Genomic DNA, 22834 nt, shown 5'->3' with positions numbered 1-22834 from the left:
CGGTTACAAAATATCCTTCAAAATGGTTAGTTTTCATAAAAAATATTGCATATGAATAAGTTGATGACAAAAAATCACATCATCTTAATGAAATTATATCTTCTGATCAACTAAACTAACTATACTTAGGTAACAGAACAGCAACAAACGAACGTCCTCACCACCGCCTTACGCCCTATGAAATCGCTTTGTGACCACTCGTGCAGTTAACAACCAGTGGTTTACAGAAGAAAGAATTCTTACAATTCAAAGTGGTTACTGCAAAATCCAGTCCTGCCTTATCGTGTCCAGTTTGTGCTTCCCTTCAAATTGCAACATCGTCGTTAAATGTCGGAATTGTGTAAAGAACGACATCTTGGTGATGTGGTGTGGGATGAATACATTCTTGATCTCGTCATTTTTCACTAAGAAGGTGGTTCGAGCATAGATTTGTTCTTAAAGTGGGTCCAATACGTGTTCACTTGAATTGCATTCTGGTGAATGCGAGACCACTGCGTCTAATAGCATGATTATGCATCGCCAAACTTACGCCTCGCACGATGATGTGTTCAACAACGAAATCTTGTCCAAATTCTTGAGTAAAGCATAATAATTGGTTGTATAACTAAGGTGTGATGTTGCCAAGCATTTATAATTTCTGAGTTTTATACAAGTAACTCCATGCGGGTCCCTAAAGAAATTTTACCCCACACTGTTACAGAACCACCTCCAAAAGCAACAGTTGGAGTCACGTTTTGCTAATCACGTTCATACCATGTATAAATACGGCTATCCGAGTGATATAATATGTACCTAGACTCATCTGTGAACAAACAATTATGCCATTTGGCTTCAGTTCATAGGTGGTGATCGTTGACCCATGCCCACGTTTAAACATAACAGAAATGTTGTGAAAAATCCAAATTACAAATAATGGAACTAAAAGAAACTAATAACTGCCAATTTTATTATTATTTTTTCACATAAATTTCCATATATAAATAAAGAGATTATAATTTATCATTATTTAATTTAATCTTTCTAAATTGGAATACAATATTTCTTGTTAGAAAGTTGGTGGTCTATAATTTCCATCTATCTTTTCTTAATTAAAACACAAATAAATTAGGATGTTAATATTTAAAAAAATATATTTATTAAACAATTAAAAAAGTATAAAAAATAATACAATATGGGTACACAATTCTTAATTAATAATAAATACTGTACACATTAATTTTTGTCTCTTATTATAATTCTAAACACTTTATTGCCGGCAAGAACAAACTCTTCATCTGAAAATTGTCCACTTTTAAATTCTTGCAACAAAACATTGTAATTTCCTAACTTTAATTGGGGTAACACTTCAACAATTTGAAACTTCCCCACATGATTTTTATGCCTTTTTAAAACAGCAATAACATCTCTCTCAGTATACACGTATACAGTATCTTTCAAATCATTCAGAAGAGAATCATCGATCCTATTGGACATAATGATTGAAAAATGTTGATGGATATTGAAGTGTTTCTCCATATCGGCCAGCTTTCCATTCCAAGAACAATTTAAAACAGGACAGAATTGTTTAGGTCTCCGATCGCATGTTTTCTGATGACTAACGATATCCGAACTCAAGAACCACTTCCCGCAGTTCCATTTACAATTTATTTTTATGTTGTTGAACAAGTTGGTTATGGCAACATTTTGTGTCAATGGTGACTTGTTGGTGCAGTGATCCACATTGGCAAAGGTACAACACAAATTGCATATGAAATGGTTGCAACTGGCACATTCGGAAATGGGCCAGTATGGTGTGAACAGTTCTTGGCAGTTGGAACAAAATAAATTGATGTGGGTGGCGTTTCTAATAAAACCGTAACCACAAGGAGATATTTTATAACTTGGATACTTCTCAAGAATTGCAGGATCCACATACAGTTTTGGATCGTGCTTTGAATAGTCGTACTCTTTACACATGCAGAGGTTTGCGCAAGTGGTTGAACTGGTATCCATTTGAAAGTTTGGTGAACCCTTTACTTTGTCAACTAGAGTTCTATTTTTGATTTTCAACGTTTTTACTCTTTGCAGAAGATTGGTAATCCTGTTTCTATTGTCACAGTCGGTGTTAATAGGAAGATTAAGAAATGTCTGATATTTGCTTATGTCCGTTTTCAACTCGCAGAAAATGTGTGACTGTTTGTCTATAATATTTATATTAGGAACCGGTACTAATATTTCCGCTTGAGGTATAAATTTGGAAGTACAAGTCCTCTCTTCACTTTTAAATTTCAAATTGTTGTCTTCATAAATCTCAAATTTAAATTTGATGCATTTTGCTCTGTCATCGGGACCAATGTTTATACAGTTTAATAGTAATATATCTTTTTGCATGTCTATTTTTATATAAACTACAAATAAATGATCATTCTTTCGGTACATTTAAAAATCTTCTTTTTCCTGACTCAGACACAACGTAATAGTTGGTTTATCCAACCAATATAATTTATGATGTAGTTTAAAATGTTGCAAGTATTCATAGGCAGTACCTAAAAATTACCATACTATCGTATATTTGTAATATGATATATTGCACAGTCTCACCTGTAAACTCGCACAGTTGACACAGGTACTTGCCTCCGATGCAGTCCATTTCATGCAACCTCATGTCTTCGCAGGTGAAAACCGCGTTACAACCTTCGTAACGGTTAACGCACCTGAACACCGCGTTTTGTACTAATATTTCGTATAACGACACTATGCCATTGTCCCCTTCTTCGGAACACCTGCCGCACTTCGTCTGTCGATTCGGGTACACTTTGATCGGCCTGATAGACAGGTATTTTAAACACTCAGAACACTTGTTGGTGTCCAGAACATCGTCGGGCATCAGATAGGCCATGACTGAAGTCGGTAGGGCGTGTTCGTTGTTTACGAGCCTCGTTACGTAGGTACTGTCATCAGCTGGTTAAGTTGAGAGAAGGTCGACAACGCATGTGTGTAATTTAAACTGCAAAACAAAATTGTACTACAATTCATATTCCATTTGTATAAGTATAGTGTGGTGTATTTAAAATGGAATCACACACCCGATTTTTTCATTTGCAACTCGATTTTGATGAAATAGATAGATAAATAATAAAGAACTATATGACATTTTATTTCATTATTTTGTTGATCGAAAGAAATTTATTCATTACAGGAATGCGTTTTTCATAGATCTATAAAAAATGTACTTATTAATTTTGTCATTGACATATAAGTAATATTTTTTTTGAGCCTTCTGTGAAATTTAGGAGGTAGTACCTTCTAAAAGGAGTACCTTCGAGGTACTCACTTTACAAGCTAAATTCAGTGGAGAACTATTTTTTTTAAATATTATGTAGTACATCCGTCGGGTGATGCAGATAATAATGTTTATAGTACGCATAGTTTTATTATCTAGCCTGTGATTCTTTAAAATCTAATTATAAATAAAAAAGTTACAGGTTTCATTTTAAATTACATTGTATGTCCTTCTTCTAATAATTTTTTAATGCTTTTATTAACATATATTATTAATATTTATTAGAATTCTTCCAAGTAAATAAACTCATTTTACTTTGAAATCCCTTGCATTACATATGTTACCGCATTTGATGGACAGGGATGTGTGATTTAAGCCTCAGAGCTACTTTTTTTTATAATGTTGATTGCCCAAACCACATTTTGATATCTTTTACTACTTTTGAGATATGTGAGAAAACTGACAACTGATAACAATATTATTATATATATCTTTTGTATATATGGGACACATTACATCCTCTAATAATTTTTTAATGCTTCTAATATTTATTATAAATCTTCCATGTAAATTAACTGATTTAGCCTTAAAATGAACAATAACTTTTAAATCAAATCTTTCGTTATTCCATAAATTTCCATCAACAGAATCAATATATGTCCCTCGCTTCACATAAGATTAAGACAAACTAGAAAAAGTGTGGAGTTCAATTTTTTATAACGTTAATTAGCGTACATCATTTTGATATCTATTACTGTTTCTGAAGTATGAACGAAAACTGAAAATTGATTTAATTTTCAGGTAAGAGGAAATATTTTTTTGTATTATTCAAACTTCGAGATGATAGGTGCAACTTTTTTTTTCAAATGGAAACCTTAATTGAATTTGCCTTTAAAATATTGAAGAAAAAATTAAAAAATTATAGCTAATATATAACTATATTTCTGGCAAATTTCGAGATATTTGATATTGTCAATATATGTGATATTTTACTATTGATAATTAGTTTGAAAATCAGTAACTATGTCACAAATTTTTGCGGATTTTTTAAATATATATATAAGTGTTCTATCTGGATTTATTCTATAAATTACTGTGAATAAAATCGATATCAATTCCTCGATGGATCGATTGATGTCCTTTCTAATAAATCTGATATTCGAGGTGTCCAACTACAACTATTTCAAGACCTAAAATAAACTAAATCCAATATCAAAGCTTAATTATTTTAAAATATTGATTGTGGTAAACTGTATTTTAATATGTGTGACCATTTCTGACATATCTATCGAAAATTGCAGTAAATAGATTTTAAAAGTGTTATTTTTTTTATTTCATTTTCTTTTGGCAAATTGTAAAAAATATTCTACGTTCCTTTTTTACGCAATATGTACAACTTTTTTTAACACAAACCAGTGGTAAATTTCGAGATATTTAATATTGTTGATATATGTATATAATATTTGACATAAAGATCATTAACCATTGATAATTAATTGTAATTATGCCACAAATTTTTGCGACTATAATAATTATTTATATTTTAAAAATCGTAATAATATCTTAGCCAAAGATAATTTAATATGTCACAATTTATATCAGTATTTTTGGAAAGATTGAGTTATTTTCGATATTAAATTAAGTTAAATTAAATTGTGGTAATAATTTAAAAACAAAAATATCATCTATTATCTCGAAATTATACGCACAAGTACTTATTACCTCAAAATATTTAAGAGAAGTACATTATTTTGAATTCAAACAACACAGTTTATAATAACTAATGTATTATTTAGAGTATAAAGGTGTTCTTAATGTGTAACAAATAGGGTTTAACTACTCTAAATAGAATTAAAATTGACATAATGTCTGAATAACCAATTAAGTTATGAACAAAAATTTTTGCAACCGATCTTTATCCTAGAAACAATAAAGTTTAGGTTACAGAAATCGCCATTATTTTCATAATGATACACTTCTTGACACAGATTGAGTAGTGTCGAAAAGCCAGTCTTTCAAAATATCGTTCAAACATGGGAATCTGTTGTGGTGCCCGCATTTTATAATATTTGTGTAAAATATTTAAGCGCGCATTCTCACAATTAAATATATAAACCAGTTGAAGGTTGATTCGGTCATTAATTTTGTATTATATACTTACTTTTTTATTTATATTTTAGATCTAAGAAAATGCTTCTCGAGGTAGATTATTTAATTTTTTTATTTTGTGCTTAACAATGTACCATAGATTGTACTACGGAACGCGATCAATAATTTTTGACGCACGGAACGGAGCCATAATATAATATTTAAGTAACTAAAATGAACCTTTTAGACCGTATTAGATGAAATTAATACTTCATCAATCAAATTATATACTATCAAAGTATATAGTGTGACATTTTAATCGCTCAAATCAGTTATTTGATGTTAAAAATAAAGTAAGATTAGTAATTATTTTAACTACAAATGATTTATTTTGTCTTACTGGATATCAAACGGGCTGATTTCGATGGTACTTTTTTTAAAGAAAATAAACATGTTTATGACATTATTCCATCACGTTTAGCTTAGAAGATTTTCAGAATTAAATTTGCAAAAACTGCAGTTTTTTTATCTGTCACGAGTGTTGAATTTGTTTATAGATTGAATAAAATGGTAATGAAAAAAGTTATATGGAAATTCTTTCAAAACAACTTTTCAATAACAGCAATCTCGAAAATTAGTCGTGACGAAACCATTTGGCGACTACCTTCATAAAAAGGATAATGTTTAATAATTATATTTAAAATGGGAACACAAATCAATCGCAAAGACGTTCTTTTTGTTTTGTAATATATCAGCTTTAGTTAAAAGAATTGCGCAGACCCTCTCAGAAATTTTTACAAAATTATTAATTAGTAGCTCCAGTAAGAACTGCATTTCATCAACTTATCCTTAAATATTAAAAATAAGAATCATCACCCACTAAGAAAAGAAATTAGATACAACTCTCTAAAACAGTGTTAATATAAAAAAATTCAAAAATGTCACGTTTTTTGGCCCAAAACCAAGACCTACTGGGTAATTTTGGGATGAAAATTGAAGAAATCATATTAACAAATTTTTGTATCAAAGCAAATCAAACTACACCACTATATTAGATCACCTCAAATGGGTATATACCAAATTTCTTCTTATGAATTTATTTTTTTAATTAATTAGTCTATGGAATAAATTGTAAGTATAAATTATTTTATTTTTTTAACAACAATAGAATATAATTCTAATAACACTATAATAATTATACTATAGCCAAAACTAAAATTCAAATTTTCAATAGTCATGGTAGAATTAAAAATTGCCTCAGAATAATTAAGAAAGATAACCACGAACTTATTAAAAAGGTATAATAAATCAGTGCATTTACTATATCTGAACTGTGAATTGATGGTAGCAAATATTGGAATTTCAGCCATTGTTATAAAAAATTTGCTAGTATGATTTCTTCATTTTCATGACTAAAAAATTTCATGCTTCGCAATTGAAAAACAACTTTGTCAAATTAGACATATACACATATAGAATAATTATGACCAAAAAGTATGATGAAATGATAAAATTGATTTAATTTTTGTGAGGCCTCTTATCAATCAGCACACCAATGTTATGCTCAGCTAACTAAATAATAAGTCGCGTGAAAGGATTGAAGTACATAATCAAACTATTTGCTTAGGTATCAGTGATAACTTATCATAATTAAATTCTAATGTTGAAATGTCTTTAAATTATTCCCTAGCCTTAATAGGTTAATATGATTTTGAGACATTTAATAACTCTTAATTTTTGTTCAAATACAACATGATAGGTAATCTTGTAATTTAATATTATTATTTTCATAAATGATTTATAACTTTAAATCAAGTTTCCAATCGCATTTATATTTTATTGGAACAAAAATTTTCATAGAAATTTAATTTACATGAACATAAATTACTAAAAGTGGAACTCAATCGTTTATGAATGTTTAAACGTTAAAATTATCATATGAAATTTTACATAACCATTTTTTTTTTTTTTTTTTTTTATTGGGTCAAAGAGGGGAAAATCTACAAGACGCCTTCTGGTGGAAGTCGAAGGCAGTGTCGGACTAAAAACCCCTCTCCGGGCACCGATCCGAAGATCATGGCCATAGGTTTAGGAAAATAGAGAGAAGGAAAAAATTAAAGAGGTTTGCGGCTAACCGCCACATACTAAAGAAAAGATGTCCCAGAGAGACGCAGAGGTCTAGACAGCCAAGAGACAAGGTCTCTTGCATCTGTCAGATTCACAGGGTTGGATGTCATGCAAGCATGCAATCTCCGGATTAGAGTGTTGAAAGATAGATCTCCGGAGATTGAGGGCATGTTTGCGCCGCAGCTCCAAAAGAGAGGAAATGTTGTATTCGAAACAGACTTGTCTGTTACGAATATAGTATGGGACACCCAGGGCCGACCTCACTAGCCTCATGTAGGTCCCTTGCAGGGACCTAATGAGCCAAGGGGCGGCGGTGCCCCATATAGGAAGAGCATAGGTGAAGAGAGAGTGGACTGTCGCGTTAAAAACACGCAGCTTAACTGAAGAGGAAAGACGTTTAGAAAGGAAGAAAGATTTCAAAGCAACAAAGGCTGCTAGAGCTTTCCCCTTTACCAAAGCGACCTGGCGAGAGAAACTGAGTTTCTTGTCAAGTATGACACCCAGGTTACATAACCATGTTTTTTATTATAATAATAATAACTATTTAAAAAAATTGATTTCTATATCATCTGGTAGAAGTTAATTTATAACACATTGCCAAAAAGTGGGAAATCTGTGGGCATTATCTATGATAAAAATAAGATACATTGAATTTCATATCCATCAAAATAATTATATAACAAATTTAACAAAAAATATTGCATATATAGAATCATACTTTTTATGAAATTCTGTGATCAACTAAACTATTATATTATCACTAAATTATGGAATTCAATTTAGTACTTACTTGTACTTGGAATATTTAAACCAACTGTAAAAACGACTGCAAACTGTCTGTTTTTATGTAATATGTTTGACATTTTATTACAAAGCGGACTAGATATTCCAAATAAATTTAGCATTTTATTACTAGTTTTCTTGATTAGAAGAAATAAATTCATAATAAAGGTATATTTAAATTTTGTACTCTGGTAAGGTTCAATGATTTAGACCACTACTTCAGTTATTTAACAAGTTAAATTGCCAATGACTAATTATATATTAAAATAAATAGCAATATTATATTTGAGGAAACCACTATGCTGTTTTATATTTTCACAATGGGTAAACGGATTTCTTGGTAAACAAATATAATCTCAGAAAACAGAATAATTGATTGCATCACTAGGCACAAGAACTAATTAGAGAAGCACTAGCCTGTAACACGCATTTAAATAATTTATTGTTTTATAAAGATGTTTCCCTTGCAGTACCATTGTTCCAATAAAGAAGTGCAACAAAACTACCGAATTATGTAAGACAATGTTCTTCAAGACCTCTTTCTGGTAGAACAACCGTCCAGAACAGGAAGGTGTACAATTGAACCGCATAATTTTGTGAAAATGAAGATCTTTACGCAATTTACGATCCTGTTAATACAAACCAACTAATTGAAATGTGTTACATTGATAATGAAAATATAATGCTGAGTGGGCTCGAGTTAGTTCAATAACTTTTTGTATCTGTCACTTTCCACGATCACAATCAGTCACAGCCGCAAGATTATTCCGTCGGTAAATCACGTTAATAATAGATTAATAATAGAAAAAACTTTCATTTTCACTTTTTACAGACATTTTTATTCGCAAAACGGATATTAAAAGTATGTTATAGTAGGCAATTGATGTGGACTTAGAGTAGCATGTGGTAGTTAATTATTATTATCTGATTAGGTATTCAATAATAAATGATACATTAAAAATATATTTATATATACACACAACTTTAAAACTCTTGGACCCCCTGATATAATGGCAATATAATGTTTTTATAGAAATGGGCGCATACAAATTGCAGTTTTTTGTCATCGTTCAACAATGTTTTCGTCTACTTTTAAAACAGCTTTGATTACAACTTCTCGATCTGGTGTAAATAACCACCAAAATAATTTGTATCTATTTGTCGAAAATAACTTGGAAATCAAATTTCTGATTTTAATAGAGCAAGGATAATCACCTTACATCAACAGAGTTGGTCAAATCACCGAGTTTCAACGATACTTGATCATTTGTGATCAGAATAGTGCAATTATTCCAAGATAGTGGAAATATGTTGAAGATTAATTCACTGCTTCAGAACAGAGGAAGATATACAGAGTATTAGAGTATCTATCTGTTCCTTCTATTTTGCTTTCTTTCTACCAGTGTAATACCAAACCAAACAAATAAATGTGCTAAAAACCTTTATAATAATGTAACAAATTATGTACAATTAATTATAACATGTTATTATATTCACTTTTATTCCCAAAAATATTAAAGTGTCCAAGAGTTTTGACGGTGTGTGTATATTAGGTCGGTCCTTTGCAGGGATGTTTTCGAATCTCTTTGCTCCCAGGTGCTTAAATAGTTCCAAATTGATTAAAAAAAATCCCTGAAAATTTGAACTCTCTTATTATAGTCCGCATTCCAATCAAAGTTTCTTATGTAAATAACACATAAAACATTTATTTCGTTATTTAGAATTTTGTTACCCAGCGACAAAAGTATTTGAAACAAGCTTTTATTTAGTAATTTATACTAAATGTTTAACATGTCTAGAGCAAGAAGAAGAAATAATTTTAGCTACTTAAGAGTGTTTGATAGAAATATAACAGTGAGTCTGGATGAAGTAGAAATTTTGTTTCTAGAAATAGCGCGGCGTTTGAAGAGGGGAAATGGGAGTATTGTAATACGATTTTGGCAGTCATGGAGTGAAGAGGGCAGAAGAGGTAGAGACAGAGCTACCACGGAGTCACAAGACCGACGTCTTGGATTACTGGCCCTAAGAGACAGGATGAGTTCAATGCGTATGATTGCTGATGAATTATTTGCCGAAGAAGGTGTAAGGTCTTTTGATGCCGACGTAGTGACTGGCGCATGGAATATCAACAGTGGGTGAGGAATGGAATCACATTGTTTTAGTAAGTCGGCGACGTGGAGAAGAAGACGTGATCTTCGCTTTCCTGTAGAGAGTCATATTCATAACACTATGGGTTTCATGGTATGGGGTACTATTGCTTATGGTAGCAGGTCACCTTCAGTTTTTAGTAGCAATATGACGTCCCAGCGATATGTGGATGACGTTTTTTCAGCAAGATAATGTCCATCCACATATTGTCAGAAATATATTACACATCTTAGAAGCCTCCGTTGTGAATTTACTTGGCCACCCAGATCTTCAGACCTTTCTCCAATTGAACATGTGTGGGATATGATGACCCGACGCTTAAGGAATTTACAGTGCCCTTCACGGACTTTTAATGAACTAAGACGTCAGATTCTGTTCGTGTGGGATGAGATACCACAAGAAAATGACGATAATTTCATTAGATCGAAGTCACGACACGTCACACGCGTCAATGAATGTCTTAATCAAAGAGAGGGTCCGACCCAGTATTAGCTTCTGACAATTTATGCTTAATTATTATTTTTTTAATCAATTGTTATTGATAGTGATTGTTATTATTGATGTAATAGATTAATATTTTTCTAAAAAAAAAAAAATGAAATAAATCAATTATATCTAGATGATACGTTTTTTTTGCACGCAGTATATATTGAAATTCAAATGTTTTACATTTTTACTTATTTAATTTCAAGATCAAGATTTAAAATCAAGATTGGATAAAAGGTTAAAATATTGTGGTAGAAAAAACAAGAAGACAGTGTATAATTTTGCTGTTAAATCTCGACATTTTTGTTGAAATAAATTGTGGAAACCGATGAAATATGATCAATTGAAATTCCATGTAATTCCAATAGAATGTCTGGCGGCTACTCAAGAAAGGCTGATAAGGCAGTGCTTCACCTATGAAAATGACATATTGACATATGTATGTTTTTATTTTTTAAAATAGAATATAATTTGATATTTAAACAAAGGTAGAGGATAGCAGTTTTATATTAAATTTCAATGAATATTTTGTGGTTCTCCAGAGACACTTTTAAATGTGCCCATGTGCTTTAAGGTCGGGCTATTGTTTCAATGATAAGGGAGCTGAGGCGTGCCTCTAGCCAATGAGATAACTCCAAATACCGACACAAAGTTTCCGAACATTGCCGAATCTTTAGTTTCAAAAGCTCGTGTGCGTGTCTGGTGAATTTAGTTGTAGAAAGTTTTTTAACACCGCATTTGTTTCTTATTACGATGTGGTGTAAACCAATAATAACACGATAGCATTTATTAATATAAGAATTGCAGTTGATTAAATTTTTTAAATAAATAACTTCCAGTTTAAATTACCATGACAAAATGTTGGTTGTTAAAGAATTATGCCATCCAATTCCTAATTTGAATACTTTAACAAATACGGCACAAAAAACTGGGGAATTACTATAAATTGGTACGTTAAATTTGATTGGCTAACGAGAAGTACAGTAATAAATAAATTATTTTGCTGGCCACGTCTTTTATTTTCAAATATAGAAATATATAGTATAAAAGGGGGTTTTGTGATTTGAAAGATTTATTTTCCGGACTACATTTACGAGACAAAAGCACCAATCATTTGAATTGTATGTTGTTAATTATGAATAAATAAAATATTGTTTTTTTTTTTGTTCACTTATGGATGATATATTTTAAATATATCTTAAAAAATCATATCTCAAATATTATCAAAAAGTTTACTTTTGAAACACTTCATACCAGAGCATTTCATGGAATTAAGATGATACAATTATCCCAATTAAGTTTCGTATAAAAATTTTTACAGTCAAAAAATGAGATAAATTGATTAAGACATATTTTAAGAAATATGTAAGTAGGTGATTAAAGTTCGTATCCTTTAAAATGGGTGTATTACAAATTTCGCAAAAACATATGTAGTCAATCCGTGGCAGGATTAAAACTCACATTTTTCTAATGAATTAATTCCTGCTGATCAGGTAAACGATGGAATAAAATGAATGAATAATGAATAAAGTGAATAATGAATGAAAGAAATATAATAAAAATACCCCATAATATTAGATAATGAACAAGATGAATTGGTTCAAGTTTTCCTGTACTTTGTTCACTAACCACTCGCAACATTTATATAGCCGCTGCTATATGAAATATAAAATGATGTTTATTAATTTTTATCTTGTTAAGAAACTGGATGTTTAGGAATTAAATTAAAACAAGACCATTATTTAATATTATAGCATAATTAAGAATAGAATATTTTTCATTAAAAGTGATGTTAAAACTTTATGCAGATTTTATTACCAATCATTTATAAATATTTTTTTAATAATATGCGACTTGCTACATCCTGTGAAAAAAATATATCGGCTAATAAAGCTAACAAGACATCAGTCACAATGGTTTATTTTAATATTGCTGCGTGCGAAAATAACAATTAACTACTATAATTGGCCATAATCGAATAGGCTGAATGAAATTTTAAGAAGTGATTTGTCAATTCGTTTGACTGTGAATCGTGTTCTATAATAACGCGACTGGAGATAATTAGCTGAAGATTTTTGTATTTCTTTAGTACAGGGCCTGACTTTGCAACCTCTATTGATTAAAATATAATTTTGTAATCTTAAAACAAGATTTCCCACAAGAAGATTATAAGACCAGAAAATTTATATAATACTTATTTATTCTAAGACCATTTATTTGATTAATGAACAAAATGATCTTTTTTCATTCGCTGACTATCAAATCCAAGTAATCAATTTATTAAAACCGTACACTTTTTTACATGTACAAAATAAATAAAAATGATCCACATAACACCCGTGATAGGTGTGTCGTTGGTTGTTGTAAAACCCTGACCAAACATGAATGGATTTCTGTTTCTTGCGTACAATCGACGTGTCTTCTCTGATAATGCACCGGTAGAAACCATGAGAATGAACACCGCACATCTTACCTAATGTATCTGTCTTAAACCATCTCTCCGAGTATAAAAACTCACCGCCACCAATTAGCAGATTCATTGTAATTGTATCTATCAACGGCTCCGCAAATTGCTAAGGGTGCCGACTCCGGTGTACAAGTGGATCCCAATTTTAAATTGAAACATTTAAATTGAAATATGTTTTCCATCAGGAACGTGTTTGTTACTGTTTTGTGTGGAGTTTTAGTGCACCACGTGCTCTCTGTAAGTTTGTTTGGTTTTTCAAAACGTTGCAACTCGGCAGTTTATACTCCCCAGTATAAAAATTATAGGATATTAGATGTAAATATTTTTAATTAAGATTTTCTAAATGTACATTTTCAATTCAATTAGTTTATTTCAAATTTAATTAATTTTTATATTATTTAACATAATAAAAGAAAATGTTTTTAATTTTTTTCATAGCAAATTTATTAGTAATATCTTGTAGTTTTTGGTTCTGGTGAAAGGAATAATTGAAAAAATCTTTTAAAAAAATCTATTAGAAATTATCTATTTCAATTAATCATTGTTGGTTATTGATAATTTATTTAGAATATAATTTTTTATGATTTACTTGTTAATAAAAACAAAATGATTTAAAAAATATAAAATTATTTTGTCTACCTTTTTTTCATAAAAATTTGTTTGAAAATTTGTAGAATTTTTCTTTGAACCATGAAAAAATAATTAATATAAACATTGTAATTTAATATTGAAATATTTTTGACCGAAAGACCATCAAAAATAAAATAAATTTATCATATGTTTTGATTGAATTGTTATAACGAAATGAATAAATTGCAAAATCATTTTCTAAATTGTTTTATTTTTTCAATAGTTAGTGGCCATCTGTTAGTAAAGAAAACAATTAGTAATATGACGATTTAATCAATAAATTTCGATTACAATAACGCCAGAGCCCGGTGGTCCATTGTGTGCATTTGTCGTTTAGAAATTAGAAATTATTTGTCAGATACATTCAATTTCAATTTCAATTCAATTAAGGAAATTTGCATTCAAGACGTAATTGTTGCAACAGCAACGAAAGTGAAAAGCCCATATTGTTTAAATTTGTTTAAGCTGGCAACACGTTTCGCATGGTCATAATTAGCGTTATCAATCTCCGCTATTTTTCATTAACATTATATAATAATCCGGGCTGTTCCTGATAAAATTGTGCAACCGTACAAGTACATGTTTTGTCCTAGAACTATTTCACAAGCATGAATGCAACAGTCAATCGGCTAAATGCAGTTAATAGGGTTTAATTATTTAATTGAGTCATTTAAGCTAATCATTTACGTCCAATTTCTCTTTGGAAACGACCTTTTATGTAAAATTTTCTATATAAAACCCCATCATTTCTACGTTCTGCAATAAATCACGATTGTTACATTATTGCAGAAAACAAGAGGAATCTGTTAATAGCCGTAAATTATTATAGTTAATTTAGCAATAAAGAAAAAGTATGGATTTACTTTCTATCATACATAATTTTTTATTTGTTTTGATAATGCACGTGGATAAATAAACTGATAACACTCTTACTATTGACAAATATGCATTAAGGATGTTCAATTAGTGGAGTTTCAAAATACTTTTTTATAATTTGTTTTATACTAAATGATTCATATTAAAACATAATGTAATTGACGATGTGTGAATCCTTCACAGTTTTTTAGTATCTTGAACACAGTGTGGCCTATTTATTACTTATATTATTCAAGAAAATCGAATTATAAGTAAGCTACAGTGTATATATTTAAATAACAAATTGTAAAGATGGGTAGGATAAAAAGAGAATTTTTCTCCTTATTTCGAATACTAGGAATATGTGTAAATATACACATTATATCAATATATGATACGAAAAATACTATTATTTTATTATGGATTTTGAAGTGAAATATGGATAAAAGTAAGTCATAATTCATTGTTATCTTAGATAAAATTAAGTCGTATTTAGACAAACAGGGAAAACAATTTTGTAATAATGCGATGTCACTCAATTGGCATTCCAATAGTATAATAAAAAAATCATATATTTAGTTTATACCCTGTATTAAATCTAATCTAAATCAAAAATAATTCAACAGAAATTGTGCTTGAATGTAGACAAATCAAAATTAAAAAAAACTGTAAATAATTAATAAATTCAGTTATATTTTATATTTTTATAATACATCAAGTAAATAGTTTATTTAAAACATTTAAAATTTGTAAAAATTTACAATTTTTGTATAAATTTTAATGTTTTAAATATGTTATAATAGTAATATTATTCTCCAATATACCTATAATTTTTAACCAATTTTTATTATACTGTAACTTTTTTCAATAGTCATATTCCTTGGATAATATAAATAGATATAAATAATGACAAAGAGATCATATATCCCGGAAACTGTGATATGTCAACCGGACAAAACGGAAGCACATCCTATGCCATTGTTATCATTAACACCTGACCGAATATCATAAACAACAAATCGTAAAAAAAAACTCCGGCAGGATTTCCAGACCGCTGCCCTCAAACATTTTTCGAACTGAAGATCATCACCAATTAAGAATTTTACAACAGTTGTGAAATATTCTTTTACTGGGTCATGGCGCGTTTATCTGCCAATTTTACATATGAATAATGATGATGATTTGTGGCAATTCACTGGGTTATTGCTGTAAGAGGGACACAATGGATTTGTACAATGTGAACGGAACTAAATTTGTAGACATTTCAAAAGCATTTGAATTTAGTTTGGTTGTTACGTTTCAGCAATTGGATGGGTATATTGCTGGCCAGGATTATCCGACCTACAGCGAAGTGCCTCAGGGCTTGCAGTTCAGGTGTGATCAACGGCTACCTGGCTACTACAGTGATCCGGAAGCTCAATGTCAGGTGAGCATCTATACTAGAAGACTACCGTCAAACTTATTACATTATTACTTATTAATTTAACATGATATACATTCTTTTGTAGGTACTCGAAGAGGCAAACTTATATATTTTTGAAATTCTAATATTTGTATTAAATATTTCAAAATGTTCTTTACAAATCCATCTAACGGTTTTGATTACTAGGCAACTAATAATACACTGAAGTGGTTGTTTGAAAGTGCACTAAGGATAGAAATTCATTCAATTCATTAGTCTTCATAATTTTATTTTACATTTTAATGCCTCTATTACAGTGCAAATAATAGATAAATAAATAAACCTTCATGTGAATTAAATGATAGAATTTTCCAATATGAACACAGAACTGACATTATAAGAAATATTCCTAAATTACATTATATATTTTTTATTTTATTCGTTTGCCTAAAATATTATATTTGGAGTTAAAATTTTTAATTCAATTATATTTTACGTATTTATTTACATGTTTATAAGTTTGACCAAACATACTTATTGAAAATATCTTGCTTTCAAGAAACTAATATCAAAGACTAACCATGCTTGAAGACCAAATACTATACTAAATTTTTTTATACAAAAAGGACACACAAATTAGATAGATAAGTCTATAAATGTGAGAAAATTTGTATAATGGTCTGTATAAAATATTATACTTGGGGTTAAAACTTTTAACGCAGTTTTATGTTTAATTATTTACTTTTGTTCAAATATATGTTTTGAAAATACTTTCCAATACCAAATGTTTAATGAAATCCTTAATTATCTACAAATTCAATACTAAAACATGTCTGTCAAGTAAACACAGAACAGTATTAACTAAATTTCTTCTTATGAAAATATTTTTGGAAGATTGAACGATGACCAACTTATTTATAATTGTATTTTTTCTCAATTACCGTATTTTATCATACAGAAAGAAACCACAATTTTAAGTCTAAACTTAACTTAACTTTGGGAAAACTATTTAAATTATAAAAATTGTAACTATATTAAGTATATATACAGTGATTAATAAAATTCTTTATTTTTAAATAGTGGTAATATGAATTAAAAAATAAAATATTTCGAAGCATAGTTTTATTTTACTTAAAGAAAAGAATTAAAAATTATAATATTCTATTATAAAAATATAATTGCATATATATTGAATTGGTGAAATTGATTATTCTGTATAAATTTCATATGTTTTTTTTGAAGTAAATATGACGAACTATAGCCACTTCGTTCAATTTGCACACGCATTTATTATTTAAAAAAATTAGACAAAATTGCACAGGAAGACGAAAATACAATCGAACTGTCAATATATTAACACAATTGCAGGTTTTGAATTTTTTGTAAAACTGAAAAGATTAATTATATTTTTATGTATAAGAAATATAATTAATTTTCCCAGTGTATAAGAAATTAAATTATTATATTTAAAAACATTTGAATATGAGAGACAGTTCTATGTCTTTTTTTATAAAATATAATATTATTTGAGGATTTTAAAATTAGACTATAATATATTATAAATTACATTGTTTTGCAAGATCTTTTATGATTAAGAAAATTACTTGTTTTTTTGTTAATTTGTAATTGACCATTATTTTTTTGCAATTTTTGCAATTTCATTACTATTAGTATAATGTAACTGTATTTATTGTGACATTGAGTGGTGTCGAATATGATTATATACGTCCGAAATCGTATTGGTCATGAATCTACATAAAAAAGTCAAAAAATATAATGTCCATCTTTTCTGGAATTATGATAATGGACAATGGCAAAAAAAACTTTGATGGTAATACATAATAAATAATCAAAGCTTATTATCATTTTTATATTATATAATAATTATCAATCTGACACTGTTCTTCTATAGTGAGTTAAATTAGCAAATCCTGTAAAACTGTTCAATTTTCTCGAATATACAGCATATGTTATTTTTTAATTTTATAAGTCTAAGAGTTTGAGTGCTATTGTGGATTATCATTTTTAACACCACCCCAATAATTTACACATTTTTTAAACCAAAATATATTTTCAATTAGTTTTTCTGTTTATTAATTTTGTTAATTATACATTTTTTGTATTAATTTCAGGTATGGCACTGGTGTCTCCCCAACGGCCAAAAGTTCAGCTTCCTCTGCCCGAACGGTACCATTTTCAATCAATATGCCCGCGTCTGCGATTGGTTCTTCAACGTTGATTGCGCCGGTACACCCAGTTTGTACGGCATCAACGAGGACCTTTACAGAATCCCAGATTATTCCCACCAACAGCAGCAACAATAATAGAGATACCTCAAAATTTATGATTTTTTGTGTAACAAATGTGCATTTTAGGATAATGATATTTATGTGCCTCCCATTATTATCTTATAACATGTAAATAGCGAAACGTCTGCATAAAACACAAAAGATGCGCGATAACCGGGCACATTGTACTTTTTATTATTTATTAACAGAAATCCATGCATTTATCTTTCCACTGATAAATGTAATTGTCTTTAATTGTCGTATCTTTTCCGTCTAACGTATGTATATATACATGTCAATATAAATATATGCGTGTAATAACGCGTTAAGTGATATGTGCATCTTATTGTTTCGACTTTATCTTATAGATTAGACAGATATTGTAATTAGCTGTAGGATGTAATTTTCCAAGAGAATGTTTCAAGCGAAAATAATGGACGGATGACTTACCATAAAACTGTACATGCTGCAAATGAAATTGCTGTAATTAGATGCAAGATTAAATCTATATAGGTTAGTTGTAAAGAACAATAGCAAAATATAGTTTATGTATTTATTATTTTAATATATTTTTTTATAATTTTGTAATTTACTAATACAAAAATAAAAAATTTTTTTTACAAAACATTTCAATATATTTGTACCTGAAGGATTCCTTTACAATTAATATCGACTTTTTTCCTTTTGAATTGACCCATATTTCCTCAACTTTAGGTATCTACTTTATTTGGATTCAAGGATAGTTAGGGTTTCGATTGGGAGTAACCAGCTCATTGAAGGAGCTTAGTACACAATAATATAAGAGATGTGTGTATGCAACATAGAGTTGAATTCAACTCATGATTCATTGTGTCCATAAAAAAACATCATTTGAACACAATTAAAATAAAGTAAATGTCCCTTCATGTCCCCCCTGCTAACGTCTTGTTTGTTTGTCGTATTTTTACTATTGGGGGTATCGGAAAGTAATGTCGCTTTGATACGTTCATTAAATTCATTATTTTTAATCAATAATATAATCATCCTCCTTATCAACAATCTTCTGCCATCTAGTGTGCAAATTTTCAATCCCGATATCAAAATATCTGGACATTGGATATCATCCAAATTTTCAAATTTGCCACTAAGAAAATGTTGTGGGGATCGAAATAAATGGAAATCCCAGTATGGTAGGTGAGGCAATACCTCCCACACCAATTCATTAATTTTTCCCAGTGTTCGTCTTGCACAGTTTGGCCTCGCATTATCGTGTTGCAGATTGACGCATTTTCTGTTGACAATCGCCGGATATTTTTTGGCTAAAGATTGGTTCACTCGATCCAATTCTTTACAATAAAGGTCTACATTAACAGTTTGTCAAGGTTTCAGCACAAAGTGAACAATTCCGCGAATACTCCACCAAACAGAAGCGTCTTTTTGGGATGTAAACCCCCTTTTACGTTTTGGATTATCACATAGGATTCATTTTTTGTCTCCAATGATCAAACGATCAAAAACGGTTCTGTATGACGCCGTTGAAGCAATACATTGGATGTGATGGATCGGTTGGCTTTATTCTCTTTGGACAGATTATAGAGGACCCAAATACCTGCTTTACTTATTTTTCCTGTTATAAATGTTCCTGGATGGTCGACCAAAGTTTGTTAAGGATGTTTGACAGTTCTTGGGTTGTTTGACATGTATTTTCTCCCATTTCTGCCCTTAGTATGTCGTTGTCTAAGGTCGTTTGTCTTCCTGATCGACAGGAGTCAGAGATATCAAATTTACCAGATCTGAACATGGAAAACAATTTTTGGCATTTGTGAAAATCTAATGCACTTGCATAAACATCGCAAATTATTTTGGTTGCAACTTCCTAATAATGATACATACTATTAAATTTATTAATTTTATCGTATTCTACAACGAACATATGAGAAAAGAAAAACACGTCAAATACAAATTTCCTATGTTAACAGAAACCAGTGTTCATGTGTATGACACGTATAACATTGAAAACTTATTGCAGTTTATTAGGTAATGTTGTTCACTTAAATAACGGTAGATTTAGTTGGTCAGCTAAATGATATCAATCTTTATTTTTGCAATAATTTCGCTTCATTAAGTTTTATAGAATGTCATTAGAAATTCAAAACTTTTTAACGCTTATCTAGCGATCGGCATATCACAATATTATTTTTGGATTATTAACTTTTTTTCTCCGATTACGCTACCATTTATTATGACAACACTTACGTAATTAACAGTTACTGAAATCGAATGACTTTCGTAACCCATCGAAATTTCGGTTAAACGATTATGGCTATACATTAACAAAAAAAGTGTCTAAAGAAGTCTTACACCCATTTAGCACTAGATAGGAACGTAGGTTATTATTTAATTTGTTATGAATGAAATACTGATAAATAAGAAAAATAGAATGAATGAATTTTAAAACAATTTTAAATCATTATAAATATCATATAATATTTGTTTGATATTTAAATTATAATTATTAAACTAAGTGTGGCTATTTAGTTGAAAACACATCCAAACTTTTTTTGTATAATTAAAGTTTAACTAGCAAAACAACTCTATGTATGTCATAAAAAGTGTTCTCTATTTAACACAGTGGTCTATTAAATTACTTTTAGAGACAAAATTTGTAAAAAAAGACTATGTATCTCGCTAATAAGTTTGTTATAATTAGAAATCACACACTAATAAGTTTATTCTTTCTAATAAAATAGAAGCATGAAATAAAATGTCAAAAATATATTAGAATATCAGTTAATATCATAAGGTATTAGTTCTCTAAGACAATTTAACACCTGTCACACTATGTTGACTAGTAACACTACTCAGTTTACACACTTAAATATATTTTAACAAGCATTAAACTAATTGAGCAAACGCATTAAGTCAATATCATATATTCCCAATAATTCCCATATTTTATTCTATGATTTAGTCAGTTTTCTTGATAAAAATGTAATATTTAATTCTGTTACAATCTTATTAATATACTTCTTTTTAATAAACAATGTCGTAAATAATTTTTAATTAACCAAATTCTCTTTTTTAACTTTAAAAACCCTTTGTCGGTTGTGGTAGTTTTTTATTGTATATGTTTCAAGTTTTTCATTAAAAAGTTAGGCTTAAATGGTGTCCATGTGAAAAGTGTGTAGACAACCCTTTTCCCGTATTGGAAAAAAAATGGGACAATTAAGGAGCATATGGTACGACATAATCTTCCAGAATGTCAACAATTTAAAGCTCAGCATTAAGGTTACCATTATTTAACAATATTAAGTCCATACGTGCCGTCAACGAAATACCTTCCCACACCATAATTGCGCCTCCGCCAAATATGGTGATAAGTTACATTGAGCATATCCCTCAATTAGCCGTCGACTGAACCCATCTTACTCATGTGTTTAGACAAGTAGGAACACGAGAGTGTAAATTTTCATCCCTAAAAAGTTGTTGAATTGATTCAATAATTAATCCAACATCTGCGTTTTCTAACTGTAACATTTTTGTGATTACAAACCGTCGAAATTGAAAGCCACAAGATGTTCGTCCTGTTCTGGTCTTCTGTTGTCTTCAAATACCATTGTAATATTCGGAAAATTGACGTATGAAACACACCACAGCTTTCAGATATCATGTGATAACTTCAAACTTCTTCCATTAACAAAACAGACCGAACTCATCATGAGTTAAATTTCATTCTAAATCGTAAAAACGATTTAACACCACGTACGACTGTTTCAAAATTAATAAACACTGTTTGGTATTTACTTTGATAGATTTTTTTATTTTCAAAATAATAAGTGGTGCGGTAATTTCTACAGTTACTCACCTAAACAAACATTTATACCAGTTAAATGTCTATTTGAACGACATCTAAAATAAGGTACTGCTAATTTTTCTTCATAATTCTTATTATTTTATTTCCAAATTATTTGTTTTATTCCAGTGAAAAAAATAACATAGCTAAAATGTTGCTAGATGTCAAACAAATAAAAATATTATATTGTACAAAATATTTACATACTGAGATGAAGAAACAGATATATAAACAACAAATAAATTTATTTCTTGATATTTTTAGACTTTATTTTAAACAAATGTTTTATAAACATTTATATAGACAACAGCCTGCTGTCGCAATGCCACTTGTTACCTCCGCCTATGGCAAAAACAACGGAATAGCACCTTAGAAAGTGTTGCGGGTACCACAACTTCGGCAAAGCGGCACTCGATCTCTGCACCGACTTCTTGGGCACCCATAGAAAGTTCCATCATCCGCATCG

At 29.6% G+C, this 22834-nt stretch overlaps 2 protein-coding genes across 5 annotated transcripts in view; one reads left to right on the top strand and one right to left on the bottom strand.

Moving 5' to 3' along the window:
* Positions 1-1118: 1118 nt before the first annotated feature.
* The window catches only part of LOC109609186 (uncharacterized), a 35476-nt gene continuing 13760 nt past the window's right edge, over positions 1119-22834 (bottom strand). For all 3 annotated transcript variants that reach the window (XM_049961362.1, XM_049961356.1, XM_020025816.2), the window contains exons 2-3: positions 2581-2986; positions 1119-2525 (exon numbers count right to left, since the gene is read on the bottom strand). In XM_049961362.1, the coding sequence (XP_049817319.1) occupies positions 1213-2418 (1206 nt within the window). In that variant the 5' untranslated portion in view covers positions 2419-2525; positions 2581-2986 and the 3' untranslated portion in view covers positions 1119-1212. The remainder of the gene's footprint in view (positions 2526-2580; positions 2987-22834) is intronic.
* LOC109609218 (U-scoloptoxin(01)-Cw1a-like) lies at positions 13507-19040 on the top strand. 2 transcript variants are annotated; one of them, XM_020025852.2, is made up of 3 exons: positions 13507-13598; positions 16150-16272; positions 18381-19040. In XM_020025852.2, the coding sequence occupies exons 1-3, from the start codon at positions 13533-13535 to the stop codon at positions 18570-18572; spliced, it is 381 nt and encodes a 126-aa protein (XP_019881411.1). In that variant the 5' UTR covers positions 13507-13532; the 3' UTR covers positions 18573-19040. The 2 variants fall into 2 exon arrangements, with proteins under 2 accessions (XP_019881411.1, XP_049817345.1); XM_049961388.1 differs by lacking the exon at positions 13507-13598 and having other exon boundaries at positions 15965-16272.

The sequence above is a fragment of the Aethina tumida genome, chromosome 1 (genome assembly GCF_024364675.1).
Source record: "Aethina tumida isolate Nest 87 chromosome 1, icAetTumi1.1, whole genome shotgun sequence".
NCBI lineage: Eukaryota > Metazoa > Arthropoda > Insecta > Coleoptera > Nitidulidae > Aethina > Aethina tumida.
The sequence above is the reverse complement of the archived record's forward strand: the minus strand, read 5'-3'. Positions and strand labels throughout refer to the sequence as shown.